Source organism: Perissodus microlepis, chromosome 6, assembly GCF_051167445.1.
Source record: "Perissodus microlepis isolate ML-2025 ecotype Zambia chromosome 6, ASM5116744v1, whole genome shotgun sequence".
NCBI classification, from domain to species: domain Eukaryota; kingdom Metazoa; phylum Chordata; class Actinopteri; order Cichliformes; family Cichlidae; genus Perissodus; species Perissodus microlepis.
The window spans coordinates 37,807,429-37,827,867 of NC_140466.1; the positions used below are offsets into that span (position 1 = coordinate 37,807,429).

At 42.2% G+C, this 20,439-nt stretch overlaps 1 protein-coding gene across 1 annotated transcript in view; it reads right to left on the reverse strand.

Moving 5' to 3' along the window:
- Positions 1-3,816: 3,816 nt before the first annotated feature.
- The window catches only part of LOC146386180 (protein dachsous), a 28,368-nt gene continuing 11,745 nt past the window's right edge, over positions 3,817-20,439 (reverse strand). Inside the window, exons 19-30 of the mRNA XM_084932252.1 lie at positions 19,095-19,193; positions 18,722-18,894; positions 16,584-16,735; positions 14,504-14,811; positions 11,286-11,396; positions 10,367-10,558; positions 5,800-5,897; positions 5,557-5,718; positions 5,078-5,266; positions 4,194-4,271; positions 4,074-4,110; positions 3,817-3,947 (exon numbers count right to left, since the gene is read on the reverse strand). Of these exons, the coding sequence (XP_084788378.1) occupies positions 3,867-3,947; positions 4,074-4,110; positions 4,194-4,271; positions 5,078-5,266; positions 5,557-5,718; positions 5,800-5,897; positions 10,367-10,558; positions 11,286-11,396; positions 14,504-14,811; positions 16,584-16,735; positions 18,722-18,894; positions 19,095-19,193 (1,680 nt within the window). The 3' untranslated portion in view covers positions 3,817-3,866. The remainder of the gene's footprint in view (positions 3,948-4,073; positions 4,111-4,193; positions 4,272-5,077; positions 5,267-5,556; positions 5,719-5,799; positions 5,898-10,366; positions 10,559-11,285; positions 11,397-14,503; positions 14,812-16,583; positions 16,736-18,721; positions 18,895-19,094; positions 19,194-20,439) is intronic.

Sequence of the window (20,439 nt, forward strand, 5' to 3'; positions counted from 1 at the left end):
AGTGATGTCGGCAGATTATTGCTAACTGGCAAAAATGTTTAAATGTTTCCATCACCAATTTGACTTAATGACAATTTCACATATTGAACTGGAGAGTTTAACTGCTAAAACACTAAACCCTTCTGTACATTTTTTGTGTATGAAATGAACCAATTTATTAAACTTTATTGCTAAAGAAATGGACTCAAAAGTTGAGAGGAAGAAGGGTGAAGCATAGAAAAGTAATTTCAGATCAAATTTAAGCAACTGCACTCAAACATTCATGGTGAGGGGTAAAAGTACCCAGGCCCAACAGATTCTTTTGCCATATTCATGAGCTCTTTGGACATCTTTATGCATATTTTCTCTGCTTTTGGTTATATTACACAAATTGCTGCAGTCATCACAGTATAACACTACTACTACAGTTGTGGCCAAATGTTTTGAGAATGACAAAAATATTAGTTTTCACCAATTTTGCAACTTCAGTCTTTTTAGATCTTTGTCAGTTGTTTCTGTGATGTACTGACACAATATATGTGTCAATCTCAAAACATTTGGCCACGACTGTACACCACTATGGATTCACAATGGTTTATGCTTTGTAACTGGACACAATGATATCTCTAAAGTTTAAATGATTTGTACTGTGATGATCAAATGTTTGCTTCATTTTTTTGAGCAGCGCAATTTTGATTGATGGTTCAGTGGGTGGCCAGGAGAGTTGTATTCATTGAGATAAAGCTTTTCATGAATTAATACTTACCAATAAATAATTAGTTGATGCATTTTACAATGAAGACAGCATTTTTTATCCAAGTTTCTGAATGAAGAGTTACATCAAGGATGAGCCAGTTATTTAGGAGCTTCTTAATGTAATGCAGTAACATCCCAGTTTAATCCAGGGACAGGTTTTATTAACACCCTAACAGATGTTTGAGAGATATCTTTATCATTCTATGTATAAATGCGCCCCTAAATCTTTGCTAATCATTTACATAGTTTAGTTATTTTACTAATGTCTAAATAAAGAGAATTATAGTAAATTAAGTCATTAATGCATTTTTTACAGTACAAATAATTATTAATCCATACATGCTTTATTTTGATGAGCTCAACTCCTGGTCCTCCACAGCATTTACTTAAGCATAATTGGCATCTAGAAAGAAAAAAGAGAACAAACTCTTATCTCATATTAATTTGTTTCTCCTCATATTGTCCCCCAGATGCTCCAAAGCTTCCCCACACACAGAGCAGTTCAGTGACTCTTTAGCAATACTAACAAAGCAGCTAATTATACCAGGTACAAGGAGAACGAAGACTTCAGCAGAAGCATCATGAGGAAACTTCACTGACTTCAGACTTGACATAGTGGGAGTTATTATTGCGAAGCCCACAACAGAAGAGGACATCTGACCGCTATGGCTAGTTAGTTTGACACTTTCTATCTAAACTGAAACTTTCACAATGTAAGAACAGGGATTTCTACCTGGCAACTAATCAATCAATCAATCAAAGCTTTATTTGCCACATGCAGGTTGCCCTGATCTTTCTGCCCTTACACACACAACACAGACATTACATGGGGATACAGGTCGGAGATCGGTAGCGTTACAGAAAAACACTGAAATATACACTACAGTGGGAAAGTACAAGAGGAAAAAAAGAGACCTCTACTCATGCTGTGCTTCCATGGCAGGACAGCATGAGAACAGGAAACAAAAAAACTCCTCTGCACAAAAAGCACATAAATGTCCACAGCACAACTTTGTGAAAGACATGACAAGCCACAGGATTGGGTGGGGGTGAGGAGTAATCCGAAGCGAACACAGCAGCCGCCCTGCACAGCGCTACCATTCCAGCGCGGCACACAGACCCGCCGTGTTCCCCCGCAGGAAACAAGCATCGAAGGCGTTTGGAAAGGGAGGGGGATGAGTGTGTGCTTATCAGTGTAAGTGTACGTGTGTGCGTGTCCAGAGTTCAGCTGAGACAGTGTCCTTCGCCCTGCCAGGCTAAGTAAACAGTCTACCAGCCAACCCAGGTGGCCTTGCATGGAACGGGAAGGAACAGACTAAACACAGTCGTTATCAGAGTGTTGTTTTTCGGCTCCAGCCTCGAGACCGCCGCTGGCGCCAAAGGGGGTATCCGCATGAAGTGATGGTGCTTTTTACTTTAGTGCGAACAGCTTATATGAATTTCAAAGCAGTTCCACAGTCCAACACTGGTCTCTCAATCTCCCGTTGGAGAGCCGCGAGCTTCTCCATACTTGCGTTCTGTGATGTTGTCATTTCTTGTGCTCAAGGAGCCGATTTCTGAGAACTCACGGCAGTGTGCCTCCCCGAGATGTCATCCAATTTGCGCCCAGAGATCTTATTCCGAGCTAGCCCTTCCGAGATGTATCCAGTCTGCAGTCAGAGATCTTATTCTGAGTATTCACGGCAGCCGTAAGCCTCTCCAAAATCTTATCCGTGCTGACTCAATGAGCCCATTTTGAGAAACTCACGCCTCTCCCATCATTCCAATCCCAGCGGGCAGCTTTGTGGGGGTTTGAACAGCCGGTTCCGCTTTCTTAATTCTTCGATAAGTCAGGGCCAAGCCAGCTCCGATCAGAACCCTGTTACCATGGTTCCGAATAGGTAGATATCTTCAGCACTCAGGCTCACCCAAGCCCAAACTTCTTGTTGAGAAAGGGGTGCCAATTGCATTTAGGGACCAGTTGATCCAATCCATAATTCCTCTTTTAGGTTTTAGAGAACAGACTGTGAGAGAGTGTTCCAGGGAAAAGTAACAACAAAAGGATAACAAAAAAGGCTGTTGCTCATTTTAATTCAATGAAAATAAATTATACAGTCATGTGAACTAACATACAAAGTCTGTGCCACCACAGCACCGCAAATTAAACTAATGTGTTGACCTAATTGTACATTACACAGATCTGCTGTGTGTGGTCTTATTTTTACTGAGTTCAGCCATAATGAAGATCATCAGGTTGACTCTGCTGGTCCTGATGCCGACAGTATAGTGATGTGTCGGTCACGAACGAAACGGCTCTTAGAGCCGGGTCTTTGACGTGAATGACGCGAGCCGACTCCTTATCGCAAGCCGTGGGTTTTTTTTCCTTCTCTCACCCTCTCTCTCTCTCTCTCTCTCTCGCACTTTTTTTCCGCTTCACTCAGCACGCGAGCCTTGTGCTTTGCGCTGTGCAGGGGGTGGGGTGGTAGTTACACTCGCAGTAGCACAGGAACAGAGGGATGATCTGATATCGTGGTGTTCAACAGTTACAGTAACTTTGATTATTTTTACTGTATATATTCTTATACTCTGCTTTAATCAGTGTGTGCCTTACTTGGATAAAACAAAATTCTCCATGAGCCTGTGCATATTTTCATTGCTGCTTTACTTCTGAACTCTGTTTACATAATGCATAGTGTTATTTAAAACAAATTCTACTATAATTTGATTCATTTTCCTATTCAAGAATTAGAACAGACAGAGAGTCGGCCCTCCCTGAGTCTCTTCATAGGCTTTTCTGTATGTCAGTGTCTCTTTATCTATTTGTATGTGCTCTGTCTGGTGTGAGTGTTTAAAAGGGAGCACTAAAACCTTTGCATATCCAGAATATTCTCGTTCAGAAAGGCTAAACTTTTCATAGCCAAAGTTTTGCATTTGTTTTCTGAATAACTTTCAGAAAATAATAATCATTCTTGTAGTTTATTTCTGTACATCTTGTGCATACACCGAGTGCCTCTCAACTTTTATTCACTCTCATTTTCATTCATGTTCATTCATTAAAAAATAAAATATCAACACAAGTGGAAAAATTAAATACATGTTCAGTTATTTTGTTTATGGTGTTGATTCTTATATCATGTAGAAACACTTTTAGCTCAGAGATGGTGGCTGCTGGTCATAGACTCAGACGACGGACTTGAAGGTCTGGAATCTGATGTGTCCCCTTTCCCTGGAACCTGTCAGGATAAACACATACATCAATCAATAAACTCATGTGAGCTTTTCTGTAACACAAATCACCGATCAGCAGCAGCTGAAGCAAACTGTGGTTTTTGGATTACATTTGGGTAAATTTTACTTACCTGTTCAGAGGTGTGTGAAGGTTTTCGAGAGATATTTCTGAAATATAACAGGAAGTCAACATTTAAAAAATGCTTGACATACACAACTGTGATATAAAATTAATTTCTTAGACATCTTACATGGAACTCTCAGACTGTTTGTTCTCGGTAAGATGTTCTTTGTCTGAACTCTTCTGATGTTTCCCCTTCCTATGGAACCTGTCAGGATAAACACATAAATCAATCAATAAACCAGTTAGCAACGACTGAGTAAAATGTAGGGCCCAATTAAGGCCATTTTATGCCCACTGTGAAGTTGCAGCAGAAATTGCACCCAAAGCTATGCCTTTGGGTGCAATTTCCCCCTGGGTAGGGGGGGATCTTCAATATGATCTTTAAGGTGACGCAATATAGACTCAAAATTATTTGTACTATTTGCAGTTTAAACAGCTGTCGCAAAACAGTTATCAAACTCTACAAAGTACTGAAATAGTTCAGCTGATGCCAGACAGAGAATTAAAAAAACCTCAACATAAGGTTAATTTATTCTATATATTCAAGTTTAATTCTATATATTCATACTTTTTTTAAAAATCACTGTGTGTCTTTTCTCCACTCGAAACCAGTTGAGGTCTGGCCTGGTATTGCTTGCATGTTAAAAGGGAGTTTTTCTTTCCCACTGTTGACAAGTGCTTGCTCATAGGGGGTCGTGTGAATGTTGGGGTTTCTTTCTAACGTTGTAGGGTTATTACCTTACAATATAAAGCACATTAGGGCGATTGTTGTTGTGACTTGGCAATATATGAATAAAACTGATTTGAATTGAATGATATACAAATTGTTTTGATAAACTTTACCATTTTTTAAAACAACAGTATAGAAATAATGAGTTAAATTACAAATTTGAAGCAGCAGTATTTTCTTTTTTGTCCACTTGGACAATTATTGTCTGCTTTTGAGCTGAGAAAACAATTTAACCAATTTGAAGAAAATGTGTAGCAACAGTTGAAACACTGCAATCTCACCTGATGAGAAACGCAACAGCAATAATCAATCCCAGGATGCTCAGCCCAAACAGGACGCCCAGAGCAATGACCAGCGCCTGATTGGAGGTGGACCCTTGAGGGTCCACCATCTCAACATCAAAATGAAGCTCCTCCCCAAACAACTGAGACAGCTCTGCATTCACAGCATCTGATTGGCTCTGCAGTTTCCTGGTGGATCAGACAGCAAGAGGTCAAAAGAAATCTGTCACATGACCTTTTTACACAGTTCACCAAGGTGATCTTTCCCCGATTATATCTAAATATAGAAGTTAATTTTTATGAGACCAGGTTTAGATTTCAAACTGGTCAAAATGGTAGGTGCCTCTGGAAAATTACTCAAAATCAACATTACTCAGACTAAGGAATTTCAGGCAAGTTTGCTAAAAACCAAAGCAAAACAATACTGAGTGTCTAACAGATGGGCCTGATGTAGAACACATTAGAAGTCAGTCTCTTACTTTATGACTGCTTCAGAGGAAACAACCTGGCCTCCATCTACAGCAAAGAAGCGGACCAAAGTCCTCACAGAAACTCTCAGGTTTCGGGTGCCAGTGGATCCATCGTTAGCGCTGAACACCTGAACGATGTTCACAGTCCAGCCCAGAACTTTGCCCAAAGACCTGGGAGACACAAAAATATATTAGAACTAACAGAAGTGGATTATAGAAAGCAAGCTTTAACACCAGCTAAACCTGTCTTACGTCGATAAATCTTCAACATTCTTCTCCACAATGTTAGCAGGCTGATTAAGTGAGATGGTCACAATGTTGGAGCTGCTTGCACTTGCCTGAACCATCACCTGGGGGCAGAAGAGAGATTAATTTAACTTGGAATTTAACTTCTTATTAACCTGTTTTATTGAACAAAATAAACAAGAAGATGAATTAAAAGGAAATACTTTGTATTTATGCATATGAAAATCAGCTATCAGTTCTTTTTTTGTAATTATTATTAATAAAGACTTTTGCCTTTATTCGTTGGAGCAGAGTGGACAGGAAAGTGTGTGGGGGGGGGGGTGCAGCAAACCCAGGCTGCTGCACTTTGCGCTGTGACTTTTCAGACTTTTGTGGCCTGCTCACCCTGTGAACTAAGCTTTTTTTTTTTTTTTTTTTTCTCTTTTTTTGTGTCCCGTTTGGATCTTTAGCCATCAGAATTGTTGTCTTAAGGCCAAGAAAGATGCCAAGCGGATTTATTTTACCAAGTGGATCATCATGGCCTTGCCATATTGGTCCATTTGATTGACCTTTATTATAATTATGAATTTATTTTATTTTCGGTTGCTACAAACGGGACAGACATGACTGGGGGATAGGACAGGGAGAAAGAATGAAAGAAAGAGAGGGAGAGAAAGAAAACCAAAGGGGAGAAGAGACGGTGAGAAGGGGGGGAAGAAAGAAAACAAACAAACAAACAAAACACCTGGATCACCTGTATGGAGAAAACAAAACAGGAGAGAAAGCAAACAACAAAGAGCAACATAATAAAAACAGCACCATCACAATAAACTAGCTAGCAGTAGATAACAGTAGATACTAAATAATAAACGATATTGTGCAGCACGCAAGATAGACAGCGCACAATGTGCTTTGAGGCAGCAGCCAAGAAAGGTGTAGTCCGCGTCTGTGAACACCCGTGTGTACACCTGTGTGCATATCTGTGTGGATCAGCATGCTTGTATTCCAAAGGTTTCTCCATGTAACGATCTGCTAGGGAGTGTGGGGAGCCATAGCCCCGTCCACCAGGGTATGAAGCAGGTATGGAGGAGATCCAGGCCCCAGATATCCAGAGGCCCCAGAGTACAAGGACCCGAGGAGGACCACGAAAGGGGGGGGGGGGAACCGTGCCACCCTCCTGGGAAGAGCTGAGTAGAGCCCCAAACAAGAGGTCACCCCGCAGCTACGGAGCAGAGGCCAGAGGGGATTGCAGTGGCGTGCCCGCGGGCTCTGCCGGCAGCCAGCTGTGCCAGAGAGGACCGAGCTTCAGGCCCAGAGGCCAGAGGCCTGAGGGCATCCCACCCCCCGGAAGGAGCCCAGCCGGGCCGCAGGCGCCCGGCCCCGCCAATCGGCCACCAGGAGTGAGCCGGTACATACATGACCTGAGGGCATCAGCCACCGGCAGGGAGTGTGGTGAGGGGAGATAGGCCTCCGTACTTTAGAGGGCCTGAGATGTACCCAGAGAGGTTGAGTCTAAGACCCAACCTGACATATAGACACAGACGAACAGGCACACGCGGACACAAACATGCATTCCCACCCCCATATGCACAACCAAATACTCGGCACTCACCCAACGTGTAGACAGACACAAATAGACACTGCACAGACAGTCGCACTCCCCAAACATACTCTATATCCCAGGTCCAGGTACCCCCGCCCCCAGAGGGGCAAGCCGCACCTAGACCCAGGAGATGTAACCCTTCTCTCTGGGGTGGAGGCAAGCGGACCACCTCCTTATCTGCAGTAGCAGGGAGGCCCCGCATCCCAGACCCCAGTCTGACGGCCAGCACCTCCTCCCAGCCCCCCAGCCCTGACGGCTAACAGAACCGGGGTGAGTGAAGACCTCAAACCTCCCTACGCCCGCTCATATGTAGTGTTGCTGTGTGCTGTTCTAAAGTGCATTTAAAACTCAGGAGAGCATGGTACTAGCTTCCTCTCAGAGAGCAGCACGGCTCCTCCCGAAAACCCTTAGTGTCTAAATGCATTTAAAATTGAGGGTAGGGCACCAGCGCCAGAGGTGGGTTGGAGTACACCGACCATCCTCTGGATGCTGTAAAACGTGCCCACCCCCAAGGCCCTATATGTATGTGTTATGTGAGAGTGTGAGTAATGTGGATGTCTAGGTTGCAGAATAAAATTGAGGCACAGGCGGCCAGAAGGGGACAGAGGGGGAGTGCCTCCCCTGCACCCTGCGTGTGTGGGTGGGTGTGGTAGAGCGGGAATAGGGAGGCAGCTGAGGATGGGGAGGGAAGAAAGAGAGGGGCAAGCGGCCCCTCCCTGGGGCCAGCTCCCCCGCTGACCCCAGTAGGCACCCCCACACTCTGGAACCCACCAGGGCAAGGGGGCCCAGGCCCATCCAAACCGGGGCCCGCAACAGCAGCACCGCCCAGCCCCACAGAGTCCGGGGCAGCCCACCCGACTCCGCCCCAGAGAAAACTGCACCCACCCCATCATCCAATCATCTCCCAAACTACACAAGACAATAGACACCCAGGTTGAGTTCATTCTCCACCTCTCCTATATCTCTCCCCCCACCTGCAGAGTGAGCTCCTGTGGTGAGGAGACCACCTGCAAAGATATAACAACCTCCCCACCAGTTAGAGAGCCCCCTAGTTGGGCCGATGCACCAGAGGTCCCCTGCACTGGGGCTGAGCCCCCCTGCACCCACCCGCCCACTGCTCCGGCGACACAACAGCCAGGACCCAAGCCCCCAAGGCCCGGCCAGCACCCCAGACCAGGGGGCGGAGCACCCCCAGACCCCCAAGCCTCCCGGACCCTCCCAGGGGCAGCCAGGCTACCAGGTAACCAACGTCCGCCAGCACAGACCCTCCCCCATCTCCGCTGTACGCAGCCACAAGGAAAACACCATCTAAGAGCCCCCAGAGCTCCTAACCAGGTCATGGCCACATCCCCCAGGTTAGGCCCTCTAGGGAAACGTCCCTAGGGACTCCCCAGACGCCCTAAGGCCGTCCCTACCCCCATATCAACCACAATAGCGAAGGCAGGACCAAACCATGAACCCCCACCCCCACTAGGTGATGAAGCCGATCAAAGGAGCCCAAAGGGATTGATCAAATGTGATGGCAGAGGTTGTATCAAGACTAATGTGATCTATTAGATGGTTTTTATATTGGTTAGAATTAAGATTATTTTTATTTTTCCAGTTAATGAGGACCATTTTCTTGGCAATGCATAGGGCCGTAAAAACAACGTGGGCTGTGTTTATTTCTGCAGTGACCTCATCCAAGTTGCCCAGCAAGCATACTAAAGGGGAGGCTGGAATGTTACATTTCAGACACTTTGATAAGTCTTCACATATCTCACGCCAAAATTTCTGAACTGGTGGACAGAACCAAAGAGCGTGGATGTAATTGTCCGGTGTATTTGCTGTGCAGTGTGAGCAGTTGTTGGAAGGCGTATAGCCCATCTTGAACATCCTATGACCAGTATAGTGCACTCTGTGTAATATTTTGTATTGTATTAATTGCAAACTGGGATTTCTGATCCATTGAAAGGTTTTTAAGGATATCTGAGACCAAAAGTTTGGGTCTAAGTTGATTGATAAATCTGCTTCCCATTTTGCAATAGGAAGGGATATTGATTCATCTATTTTAGAAAGTGTTCTGTATATTTTAGACAATAATTTGGGGGGTTTTAGACTAAAAAATTGTACCACACTTGGTGGTGTTTGTAATTCAGCTTCACTGGGATTAAATTTCTTTTTTACTATGGATTTAATTTGTTGATATTCCAAAAATCATTTCTTGTTGATCCCATATTGTGTAACTAGTCTGTCAAACGAAATAAAGTCTGTTCCTTCCAACATATGTTCCAAGTATTTAATTCCTTTGCAACTCCAATCTGAAAAGTTTATCATATTATTGTTTTGTAATACATCCGGATTGTTCCAGATAGGTGTACGTTTGCATGGGATTAATGAAGACTCTGTCATTTTTAGAAACTCCCACCATGCTGTCAGAGAAGAGCTAATATTGATGCTTTTAAAGCATTCATGTCGTTTGATGTTTGAGCTGATAAATGGTAGGTCTGAAATTTCTAGGTTATTACATAGTGCCTGTTCTACATCTATCCAAGGTTCATCTAAGAGGGTGTGTTTAAACCATCTAGAGATGAACTGAAGCCTGTTGGCTAAAAAATAGTGATTAAAGTTAGGCAGATCTAATCCTCCTTTATCCTTGGTCCTTTGTAGTGTTTTTAAGCTGATACGTGGGGGTTTATCTTTCCAAAGGAATTTAGAAATATACGAGTTTAGAGATCTGAACCAATCTTGTGATGGCTTATTTGGGATCATTGAAAATAAATAGTTTATTTTTGGCAAGACCATAATTTTTATAGCGGCGACCCTTCCCATGAGTGATATGGGTAAAGATTTCCATCTGTGAACTAAGCTTTTAAAGGTATCGCTTTTATTTAGGTACAGGTTTCGAATGTGTCCTTCAATGATGATGTCAATAAAGATATTTGAATATAAAAAACTTGCAGTTATCATCTCATCAGATTTACCTGTCTTCATCTGGTCTTAAACACTCACCTCCACTATAGCGGTAGCATGAAGATCGTGGGGATCAGTGGCCTTCACCTCCATTTTAGCTGTCTGTCCAGCCAGTTCTGTTGCTGAGATCACATAGACCAGACCTGAGGATGGGTTAATGTCAAAATAAGGACTTTCTGCTGTCAAACTGTAGACCAGCTGCCCCACATCTCCAACATCAGGATCTGAAGCCTGGAGGTAGAGAGCAAAAAAAGCACTTAAAACCTTTATGAACTAATGTAGTCGATTGTAGTTGATACTAATTTGTGAGCTACTGGATTAAACCAAAAGTCTAAAACTAAGTTATCCAAACTAGCTCCACATCAGTGACAACAGTATAATGCTGCTTAATCATTTATGCTTCAGTTTTAACAATGTAATTTATTTAAATTTGTAATAATTGTCATTCTTTTGCAAATTGTTCTTTTTATATTCTAAGTACAGTTAGCCAATAATATTGCTGTATTTTTATTTAATACACAATAAAAGCTTAATACTCGTTCCACTTAGGAGAAACAGCTTTTAGTTTTACATTTTTAAGCATAAATCTTCATCTTTGACGTATCTTTTTAACTTCTCTAGATGTTTCTTGTTGCTGTGTTTACTGGCAGTGCACACGTCACACTGACTGATTTAGTGTTTTCACTGGTGATTACTCAGCCAGGAGACTTGACATACTGGAAGTTGTAGGAAGTGTTGCTGTGAATGCTTTTCTCTGATTCCTGGTGATGTGGTGTGTTTCATTGCTGCTCACAGACACATTAACCATGAACAGATTACCTAGTGGATTTCAGTTCAAAGTACATTGCATGATAGCAGATGCCTTTTATGTAAACATAAAATCAAAGGAGGCAAACATTCGCAGAACCATTATATTATTTCCAGACAGATGGAAACGGAAAAAGTTGGGTGTGTTTACCTTCACTTGGATGACAGGAGTTTTATAGGGGGCAATGCTGAATACGGAGGCACTATAAACCTCTGGGGGAAACTGTGGTGACTCGTTCACATCCTCCACCTGAACTCTAACCTGAGACAGAAAGAAACATTGAAGAGAATTTCTGTGCAATGCTTAAAGCATTTCAATGTCACATTCCTCTAGTTTGTAAAATGATTAGACAGCAATGAGAGTCTCTGGCTATCTTAATGCTTAGGTAACCTTGCCTAGAGCTTAAAAACAAGGCGATAAGTAAAGCATGATTTGAATGACTGTAGGTATTTGACCTTACAATTGCATTATGGACTACTTTAATATCTGTGTAGATAATGCCATACCCACTGGGACTCTACTGTGTTTCTCTAACAATAAACCGTGGATCACTCATAATATCAAGGCTGCCCTTAAGCAGAAAAGGAGAATCAAGTCCACGCTCAAGTGAGGAATCAAGGAAGAAATGAAGGTTGTAAAGAGATCGCTGAGGAGAGGGGGAGGGGAAAACACCTTCAAACAGAGGATGGAGAACCAGTTGCAGCTGAACAATCCCTCAAGTCTGGAGGGGTCTTAGATCCATCTCGGGCTTTAAGAAACATAATTTTCTGTTGCTTGTTTGGATTACAGTGAGTAAACTCAGATAAGGCAGATTCATCATCTGCCGGGTCTGCTCCCAGTGCAGCAACTACTGCCACAACCATCATCATCTTGGCATTCTAGTGACTGCCCATCCCCACCTTAACTCTTTTCACACTTATCCACTACATTGCCTGTGTGCTGCCCCTGACCTCCAGTACATAGCTGAGTATATCAGCATAGCTGAGTATATCTTTTCCTATTGCTTTTAACACTATCATACCCACAATCATGGCAGGAGTACAAAGATGTGGACCATCACCTCACCACATGAATTCTGGACTACCTTACCAACAGGCCTCAGTACATATAGATCGAGAATTGTGTTGGTGATGGGCTCCTCGGCAGTACAGATGACCCACAAGCAGAAGTCCTGGATCCGTTTCTTTTCACTATATGCACCGGATACTTCTACAACTCGGCTAACTGCTTTTGAGTCTCTGATGACTCGGTTGTTGGCCATGTCCCCCCATGGGTATAACAAGGACTTTTGCAGGCGCAAACATCCTCCACTTTCAGAAGTAACCATCCATGGAATGGATATTGAGATCATGGAGTACCTGGTTATTAACGACTAACACAATTGCCATCTACAGAAACAGTCGGTATCTCCTACTGAGACTTAGGTGTTTTGGAGTGCAGGTATAGCTCCTATGACTCTGTGGTGGCATCAGCCATCTCTTATGGTGTAGTCTGCTGGGGCAGCAGTAGCTCTGCTGGGGACAGAAAGAAACTAAACAGTTTGATCAAGAAGGCCAGCTCTATGCTGGGATAACCTCTTGATTCAATGGAAACAGTGAGCAACAGGAGAACAGTAGCTAAGCTACCATCCTTGTTAGAGAACACCTCCCACCTCATGCAGCACTAAGAAGCTCCTTCAGTGACAGGTTGCCGTACCCAGGAGAGATTTTGGATGCCTTTTTTTTTTCCAGAGTCTACTATGTCTAACAGAAATGAACATGAGGATACACACATGGTCTGTACATATCTTAATGTGCAACACTGTCCACTGCACTATGAAGCATTTAGTTTTTGCTACTACTAGACTTCTCTCTCTCTCATCAGCTGTATTTTGTGTCATATCTGTGTATATACTAGGGGTGCAACGATACTCGTATCGATATTGAACCGTTCGATACAGTGCTTTCGGTTCGGTACGCATATGTATGAACAATACAAAATTTTTAATTTATTTTATCAACTTTCCTTGTGACCATGCTGTCTGTGTTGAGCGCTCAGTGGATCTGCGCTCGACAGTGCAACCTAGGCGGAGTAGTCGAACGCAGATTCACTGAGCGCAGGGCAAGCTAGCGAGACAGAAGTTAAGCTCTCCTTGCAACATGGCAAATTGAACCTCCCCCACCCTCATTCAGATCTGGCGATTGGAACTATTTTGGTTTTCATGTGAAGTATGACCCTGAAGGTAAGCGCGTCATGGACAAAAGTAAAACTGTATGTTGGATGTGCCCTGCAATGCTCAATTACATTGTTAGGAACTAGTGCGTTAGCGCAGTTAGCTCGTTAACGTGTTGGCCGTCCAGCCCCACCCACGGGGCGTTCCGCGGTAGCTCGTTAACGGAGATTTGCCGTGTTGTGGCGTTGACGTCATTTCAACGAGATTAACGCTGACAGCACTTGTGGGAACACAACGAATATGACTGCACATTTACTCCGACATCATCCTAGTGCAAAGACAAGTGGAAGCAGACAAAAACAACAAGCAGGCATGCTACAAACTTTACCCGAGTCATTTAGACAGCTGTTAGCACATGATTCTCCTTATGGGGACCTGATATGTTTAATATGCTGCTGAGAATATAGCCCAGAAGAAGCGTATAGTATAGCTTTTATTTTGGAAAGAGACATTTCTCTGTAATAAACTCTCTTTTCCAAAGATGAGTGATTTCTCGATCAGATAGATTTATTTTTTTTATGACTTTGTTGTTTCAGCAACATTAAATTTAAAAACTGTACTTTTGAGTTAAAATATATATTTATAATTTTAATGAATGACAAATTAAAAAGGCATGAACATTTTTTCTGTATCGAAAAAATATCGAACCGTGACACCAAAGTATCGGACCGAACCGTGAATTTTGTGTATCGTTGCATCACTAGTATATAGTATAGATATACAGAACCAAACAAAAAACAAAACTGTGCAATACAGTACTACAGTATTGTTTTGGTATAGTATTATTGTAGTTAGGTTATGCTGTATGTATTTATCCCTGCTGTGTTCACTCTGCTACTGTAATAATTAATTTCCTGACTTTGAGACTAATCCTAATGTTAATAACACTACAAGTAAACTCAAAGAATTACTTTACAATTAATTAATTAAAAATTTAAAATACATGGACACGTATTTGGTCATGCTTGGATTGCCAAGGAGCTCTATACATGGGCCTTGTATATAATAACACTTCATGAAAACTTTATGCTAGTCTGTTGTAAACACACCAGATCACATTTGCTTTGCCATCTTGACATACTTTCTATCTAATTCTGTTCCCTTCCTCTGTTCCTCTGCAATCAGTGAAATAGCTCATTTTTGTTAAAGTCAATACCGTCGTCATTGCTGATGTAGGTGGATTCCGTGTGTCCACAACCTCCACTTCCAAGAAGTACCATTCCTGCTGTTCTTTGTCGAGCTGTGCTTTGGTGAAGATATCTCCACTGAGGTTTATGGAGAACAGGTCTTTGTGTGTATTCAGCGAATACGTGACATTGTAAAGGTTGCTTCCTGAGGAGGCAGTGACCTTGCCTACCAAAACCCCTGCTTCCTGGTTCTCAGGCAGGCTGAAGTTATAGGAGGAGCTCAGGAAGGCCACAGTCTCAGTCAGACTGGAAATCTTCAGATTCACCACAACACGAGCTGCAGGGAAATTATAGCACAGAATGCTCATGGGTTAAACTCCCACACAGGTGAAGCTAATTTTTTAAATGCATCGAACAGCATCTTCACATGAACAATTAATTTGAATTTTTTTTAGAAACTTAACGGTCCATACAAAATTTAGGATTTCTTAGTACATGCTGAAATTTCTGTCGATTTTTTTGTGTAATTCTTAGCTGAGTCGAATAATTTTCCATGCTATAGAAATAAAACTGAACTGAACTGAATTGGTTAACATTGTGAAAAGATGCCTTTAAAGTCAAATCATGTTAACTTCCAATAAATCATTATTTATTAATTTATTCCTAATCCTGATCAAACAGTGACTGGAACTGAAGACTAATAAAATATAGCATTATGTCTAAACATACGTTTTTCAAATGTGTCCAGTGTTTGAGTTATTCATAAACATTTTTACACATTTCTACATACTGCAGATGACACCTATGAGAAGATATTAACCAAGGAACCAGTTTACCCTGCCAGGGATAAGCTTATTGTGTCCCCACCCCCAGGGTGGAGGCACAATTAGCTGAGAAGGGAGCTCAAGGAAGAGCGCCTGTTTGCCCCCTTTGCTCATGGAGCCTGGCTGGGTGCAGCCTTAGAGGAGTCATGGGCCTGCCCTTCTGTCATTCCACCAATAGCACGAGGCACCATAGGGGTCAGGTGCTATGTGTGTTAGGCAGCAGTCAAGGGTGGTCCAATCCACCCTTGACAGACTACTGGGTCACCTACTTAATGGTTTTAATGGAATCTCCTACCATTACTATGCAGATAACACAGAGTTACACTTTTCTGTCAAGCCCAACAACCTCAACAGCCTTTGATACCACTGCCTTTGTAAATACAGATGTTGCTCTATGGACAATCCTACACTCAGGAATCCTGCTCATGTTGGTCACTTTATTTCACTCATACTGTAAACTACACTTTAAACCACTTCAAGGTCACTTTAAATGTCAATTGTAAATTGTAAAGTTAGACTGTTATTGATCCTTTTTACCTAAAAATGTATATTTACTCCCCTTACCTTAATCTTAAAGTGTATATTTATTTCTTACACTTCTTATATTTATTGTTGTCTTTTTGCACTGAATGGAACTGGAGCCTCATCATCTCGTCTCTGCTATATACTGTGCTGTATATAGCAGAGATGACAATAAAGTTTACTTTGATTTTGACTTTGACTTTAACTCAGATGCACAGCTAGACACAGCTCCGGCTCACTCAGCTCTCTGAAATGATTTCTCTGCCTCCTCATATATGGTCCCAGTTCTGGTAACAAGAGTTCAAACTGCCCCGCTGACATCCTGAAATATGTACGAAAGCAGCCATGAACAGCTTCAACTATGAAATTCTCCCTGCTGCTGCATTCTCGTGACAATTGGATGAAACCAGAGTGTCAGTTTCTGCTTTTCCTCGTTTAGGAACATCAGGACCATCTCTTCATGTCAACTTCCTTTTTTTCACAGTCTGTTTTTGAAGATGAATTTTCCGCAAAAACACAACTCATGAAAACTGCAAAAAACCCAACTCTAGATTGTTTATCACATTTTCCCCATGCAGGGCTGTAACATTGCAGTTTTACTTCTTTCCTTTCCTATCAATCTGTTCCCAATACAAAGCAGGAATGCATTTATTTCTAAACTTGGGAAGGTTAAAATGCATGCATACTATGATGTTATGGTTTGCAGTTAAATCAAAAAAATAAAGCTCAAATAACTGATGATGCCAAGAGCCATTAGACTGACCTGTGGTGCTCAAAGGGGGCTGGCCGTGGTCTGTGGCCACAGCTGTCAGCACCAGTGTGGTATCTTCTGTTAAATCAGCAAATTTAGAGGTCAAAGTCACATTCCCAGTCTGGGTGTTTAGGTCCAAGTATGGAGAACCTTCTCCAGAGAAACTAAAACAGCAAAAATGAAAAAAATACATTTAAGGAACCTTAATAAATACTCCTACTACAACAACATACAACAACACTAAACTATCTTGAAATATATTTAATCCATGCATTTTAATAGATAAAAAAAAATTAAATACAAACAAACGTACGCAATGACTCTTCCGCCTATACAATACTATAGAAAAAAATACATGCTTCCCTCAGCTGAAAAAAAGAACATGTTGGATCTACTTAATTCAACTGTGGACTTTGGTTGCACACAGATGTTTTGCTGTGGCTATGGATGCTGTGCCCTGCCCACCCGGGGCAGCATGACAGTTAGGGCAGGAGTGCTGGACGTGTGGGTGGCCGGGAAACATTTGCCAAGAATGTCCACTCATGGAAGCTGCGCAGATGATGTGCACCCCCAGCCTTCTGACACCCTCACCCAGCCCAGGAGAAACATACAGAAGTATGTATGCCTGTGCTGTGCTCAGTGGTGACACGAAGTCATCAGACACCAACTCTGGGGAAGAAGAAATGGTGGGGCCTTCACGTGAGAGCTCACTGGCTCCGGTGATTTGCTCCACGAAAGGTTTCCCACAAGAGCAGTGATGACCGTCTGAGCTCAGCCTTTCACCAAGTGATAAAAGTTGATGTAGCACTGAAATTTCTGTATTTTGTAATGAGTGACAGTTTATATTGCGTGAGTCATGAGACTCATACACAGGAAGAGCACGCCTAGTTGTTGGTGCCTAAAAGCAGGCGGGAATTTATTTTCCAGGCTATTTCCATTTACTCCAGAGTTATGATAAAAATCTGGAGTAAATCATTGCCCAATTTTAGTAGCTGGACATCTGAGGGGATGTGCGCCAGTGTTGCGCAGGTTGTCACGGGACAATTTGTTCCAGGCCCAGGAATGTCAGCAGTGACTTTACAACATTTACAACACAGACAATTTTCACTGGGAGATAAATTGCTCTTAGCCCTGCATCAGATTTGTGACCAAATCAAGCAAGCCAAATCATATCATCTGAGCCTCCTGAAAGCATAAAGACAGGCTGAATCCATCTCTGGTGAACCTATTTAAGGAAAGAAATAAGTTGGGGCCAGAAGTGCCAAATTTAACTATTCCATCCTCACTCCATTGTGACAACCATCTCACACAGGCTCAGAGAGCAGATGTTGCTGCATTGCAACAACGTTTTGGAGATGTGTTTCTCACCTGCCCGGTCTTTCCACTCACATAGAGCACCATTTTGAAACATGCCCTGGCGTGACGATGCATTCACTGCATTGCAGTGACTGCAATGTGAATGTTGGAAAGCAGAAACTGCGAGAAATTGCGTCAAAACCCTGTTCAATAAAATGCAACAGCATTCACTTTGGTGGTACCAGGTCTTTACTACACAGACAATTAAACCTATAGACTTAGAGCTGGATCAGGTAACCCTGAACTCTCCCATTGCAGAGTTGCTAGAATGTTGGGAGACTTTTCTATGATGCACTGAGCATTCCTTCTCCACTCTCCTCTTTTCACTCACAATGCATTTACATGCTTCTACCTCATGTCATTAACTTTTAACTCCTCTCTCCCATAGTATGTTTTTTTTGTCCTTGTCTTCCTATGTAGCAGATGGTTGCACCTCCTTGAATGTGTTCTTTACACCATAACCAGGTGCTTGCTTATCAGGGATTGCCTGATTGTTTGAGTGTTTTTTCTCTAATATTGTAGAGTCGTTTTTGTTGAGAAGTAGAATGATATAAGGAAACCAGAATCAAACGGAAAAGTCAGAATCATAAAGATAGGCGTTCGTTTAAAAACAGCCCCAAAAAGAATAACACTCGTAGTATTTATAGTTTGTAATGTATTATCATGTTACAAAAAAACATAATTGCAGAGTCCCTGAAATTTCCCAAAGCCTACCAACTTTCAATTTGTTACATAAAGAAGGTGAAATGATTTTGCAGTCACATTCCAAAAGCGTCCTGTCCATCTGAACTGACCTGTAGGTGATGAGAGAATTGTTCCCGGTGTCTCTGTCAGTAGCAGACAGCGTGAGCAAAAGCTTTCCTTCCTCTGCGTCTTTCAGCAGGATGGTGCTGACGTAGTCGCTGGAACTGAAAACGGGGTTGTTGTCGTTCAGGTCAGCTAGGCTCACTCTGATCGAGGTGAAGTTCTGGTGTTCAAAGTCCAAAGTTCAATTTAATAAAGAACACTTTCACAAAGCAAGATGAGATATGATTCATTACAATTTAAGAGTGCCTTTCTGATGTGAAAATACTCAACTGGACCAAAAGTAGACCTAATTTTGTAAAATGCAATAACTTTTTTGGAATGTTGGCTGTTTCAGGGTCTGTAAGCATTTTCGGTAGTTACCTCTCTTGGAGGGTTGCCTTTGTCTAAAGCCTTCACAGTCAGGTCATATGTTTCCCTGTTCTCCCGATCCAAAGGACCAATAGCCAGCAATGTCCCATCCTGTAACACAACACATGAAACTGCAACACACATCCAGCATAATTATACTATACCTACAACATAACTACAACCAGCCCAAGAGCACTCACATAATAGTGAAACAATCATTTTGGCCCTCTTTATGACAGATTTTTCCATCCAATCCTAAAATATGCAGCACTGCGAACAATGTCTATACTGTAACTTTTGTTGCTGCTTCCCAATACAGTGCATTGTAGAGCCCACAACTACTGTAATTGATTAATTAATTAAGGCCCTATTATATATTTCTATTGTGAGTATGACTTTCCTTATTTTCTGTCATATACACTAAAATAAAACCAAATAAAAATAAAATAAAGGAAAACTTTTTTAATCAGACTAGGATATTGATCTGGTCAGTTAAGTAGCAAAGGGGATTGTTAATCATTTTCAGCTGCTTTGGTGTTAACAGAATTATCATCAGGTGCTTTAGAGGAGCAACAAGGAGAGAAGCCCCCAAAACATGAAGGAATGGTTTTAGAGGTGGGGGACACTGACCTTTTGTCCCTCAACATATTTTCTGACTGTTTTTTCACTGGGTTTACATTCGGCTTGTATCAGTAGCATGGCAGTGTGAGGTGATTCTTGGACTCTACGGAGGTTGCACAGGTATACCCACTCCTCCAGGTCACAGGCAGTTACTCTACATAGGTGGAAAGGGCCATAGAAGGTCTTGATCCATCAGCTGGACTAGTATCTGCTCCTTTGTGCAAGGAGGAAAAGGATGAGCACTGTCAGTCCTACAAAATTACCTCCTTCAGGCCAGTGCTATGAATGTCTCTGAGCAAACAATCAGAAACAGACTTCATTAGGGTGGACTGAGGGCCCAACATCATCTAATGGGCCCTGTACTCACTCTCTGGCACTGTCTGTGGAACCTGATCAGAATTTGCCATAGAATTGGCAGGTCCACCACTTGTACCCTGCTGAAAGCAAATTCACCCTGAGCCTGACAAGAAAGGGTATGGAGAAGCATGGATAACGCCATGCTAGCCAACGGCATACCTGTCTGTGGAGGTGTATCCATGGATATCTGATGTGTTTTAAGTGTTCCTTTATTTGTTTTTCTTTCTTTTTTTATGTCTTTGTTTATGTCCTCTTATACTGCATACTAAATAAGGCTCATTTTGTGCCAAAGGTTCAGACTTCAGATTGCGCTAATACAAATGAACAGAATTAATATGTGTGTGGCAATATATAACCATCATGTCAGGTAAAGCAGTCG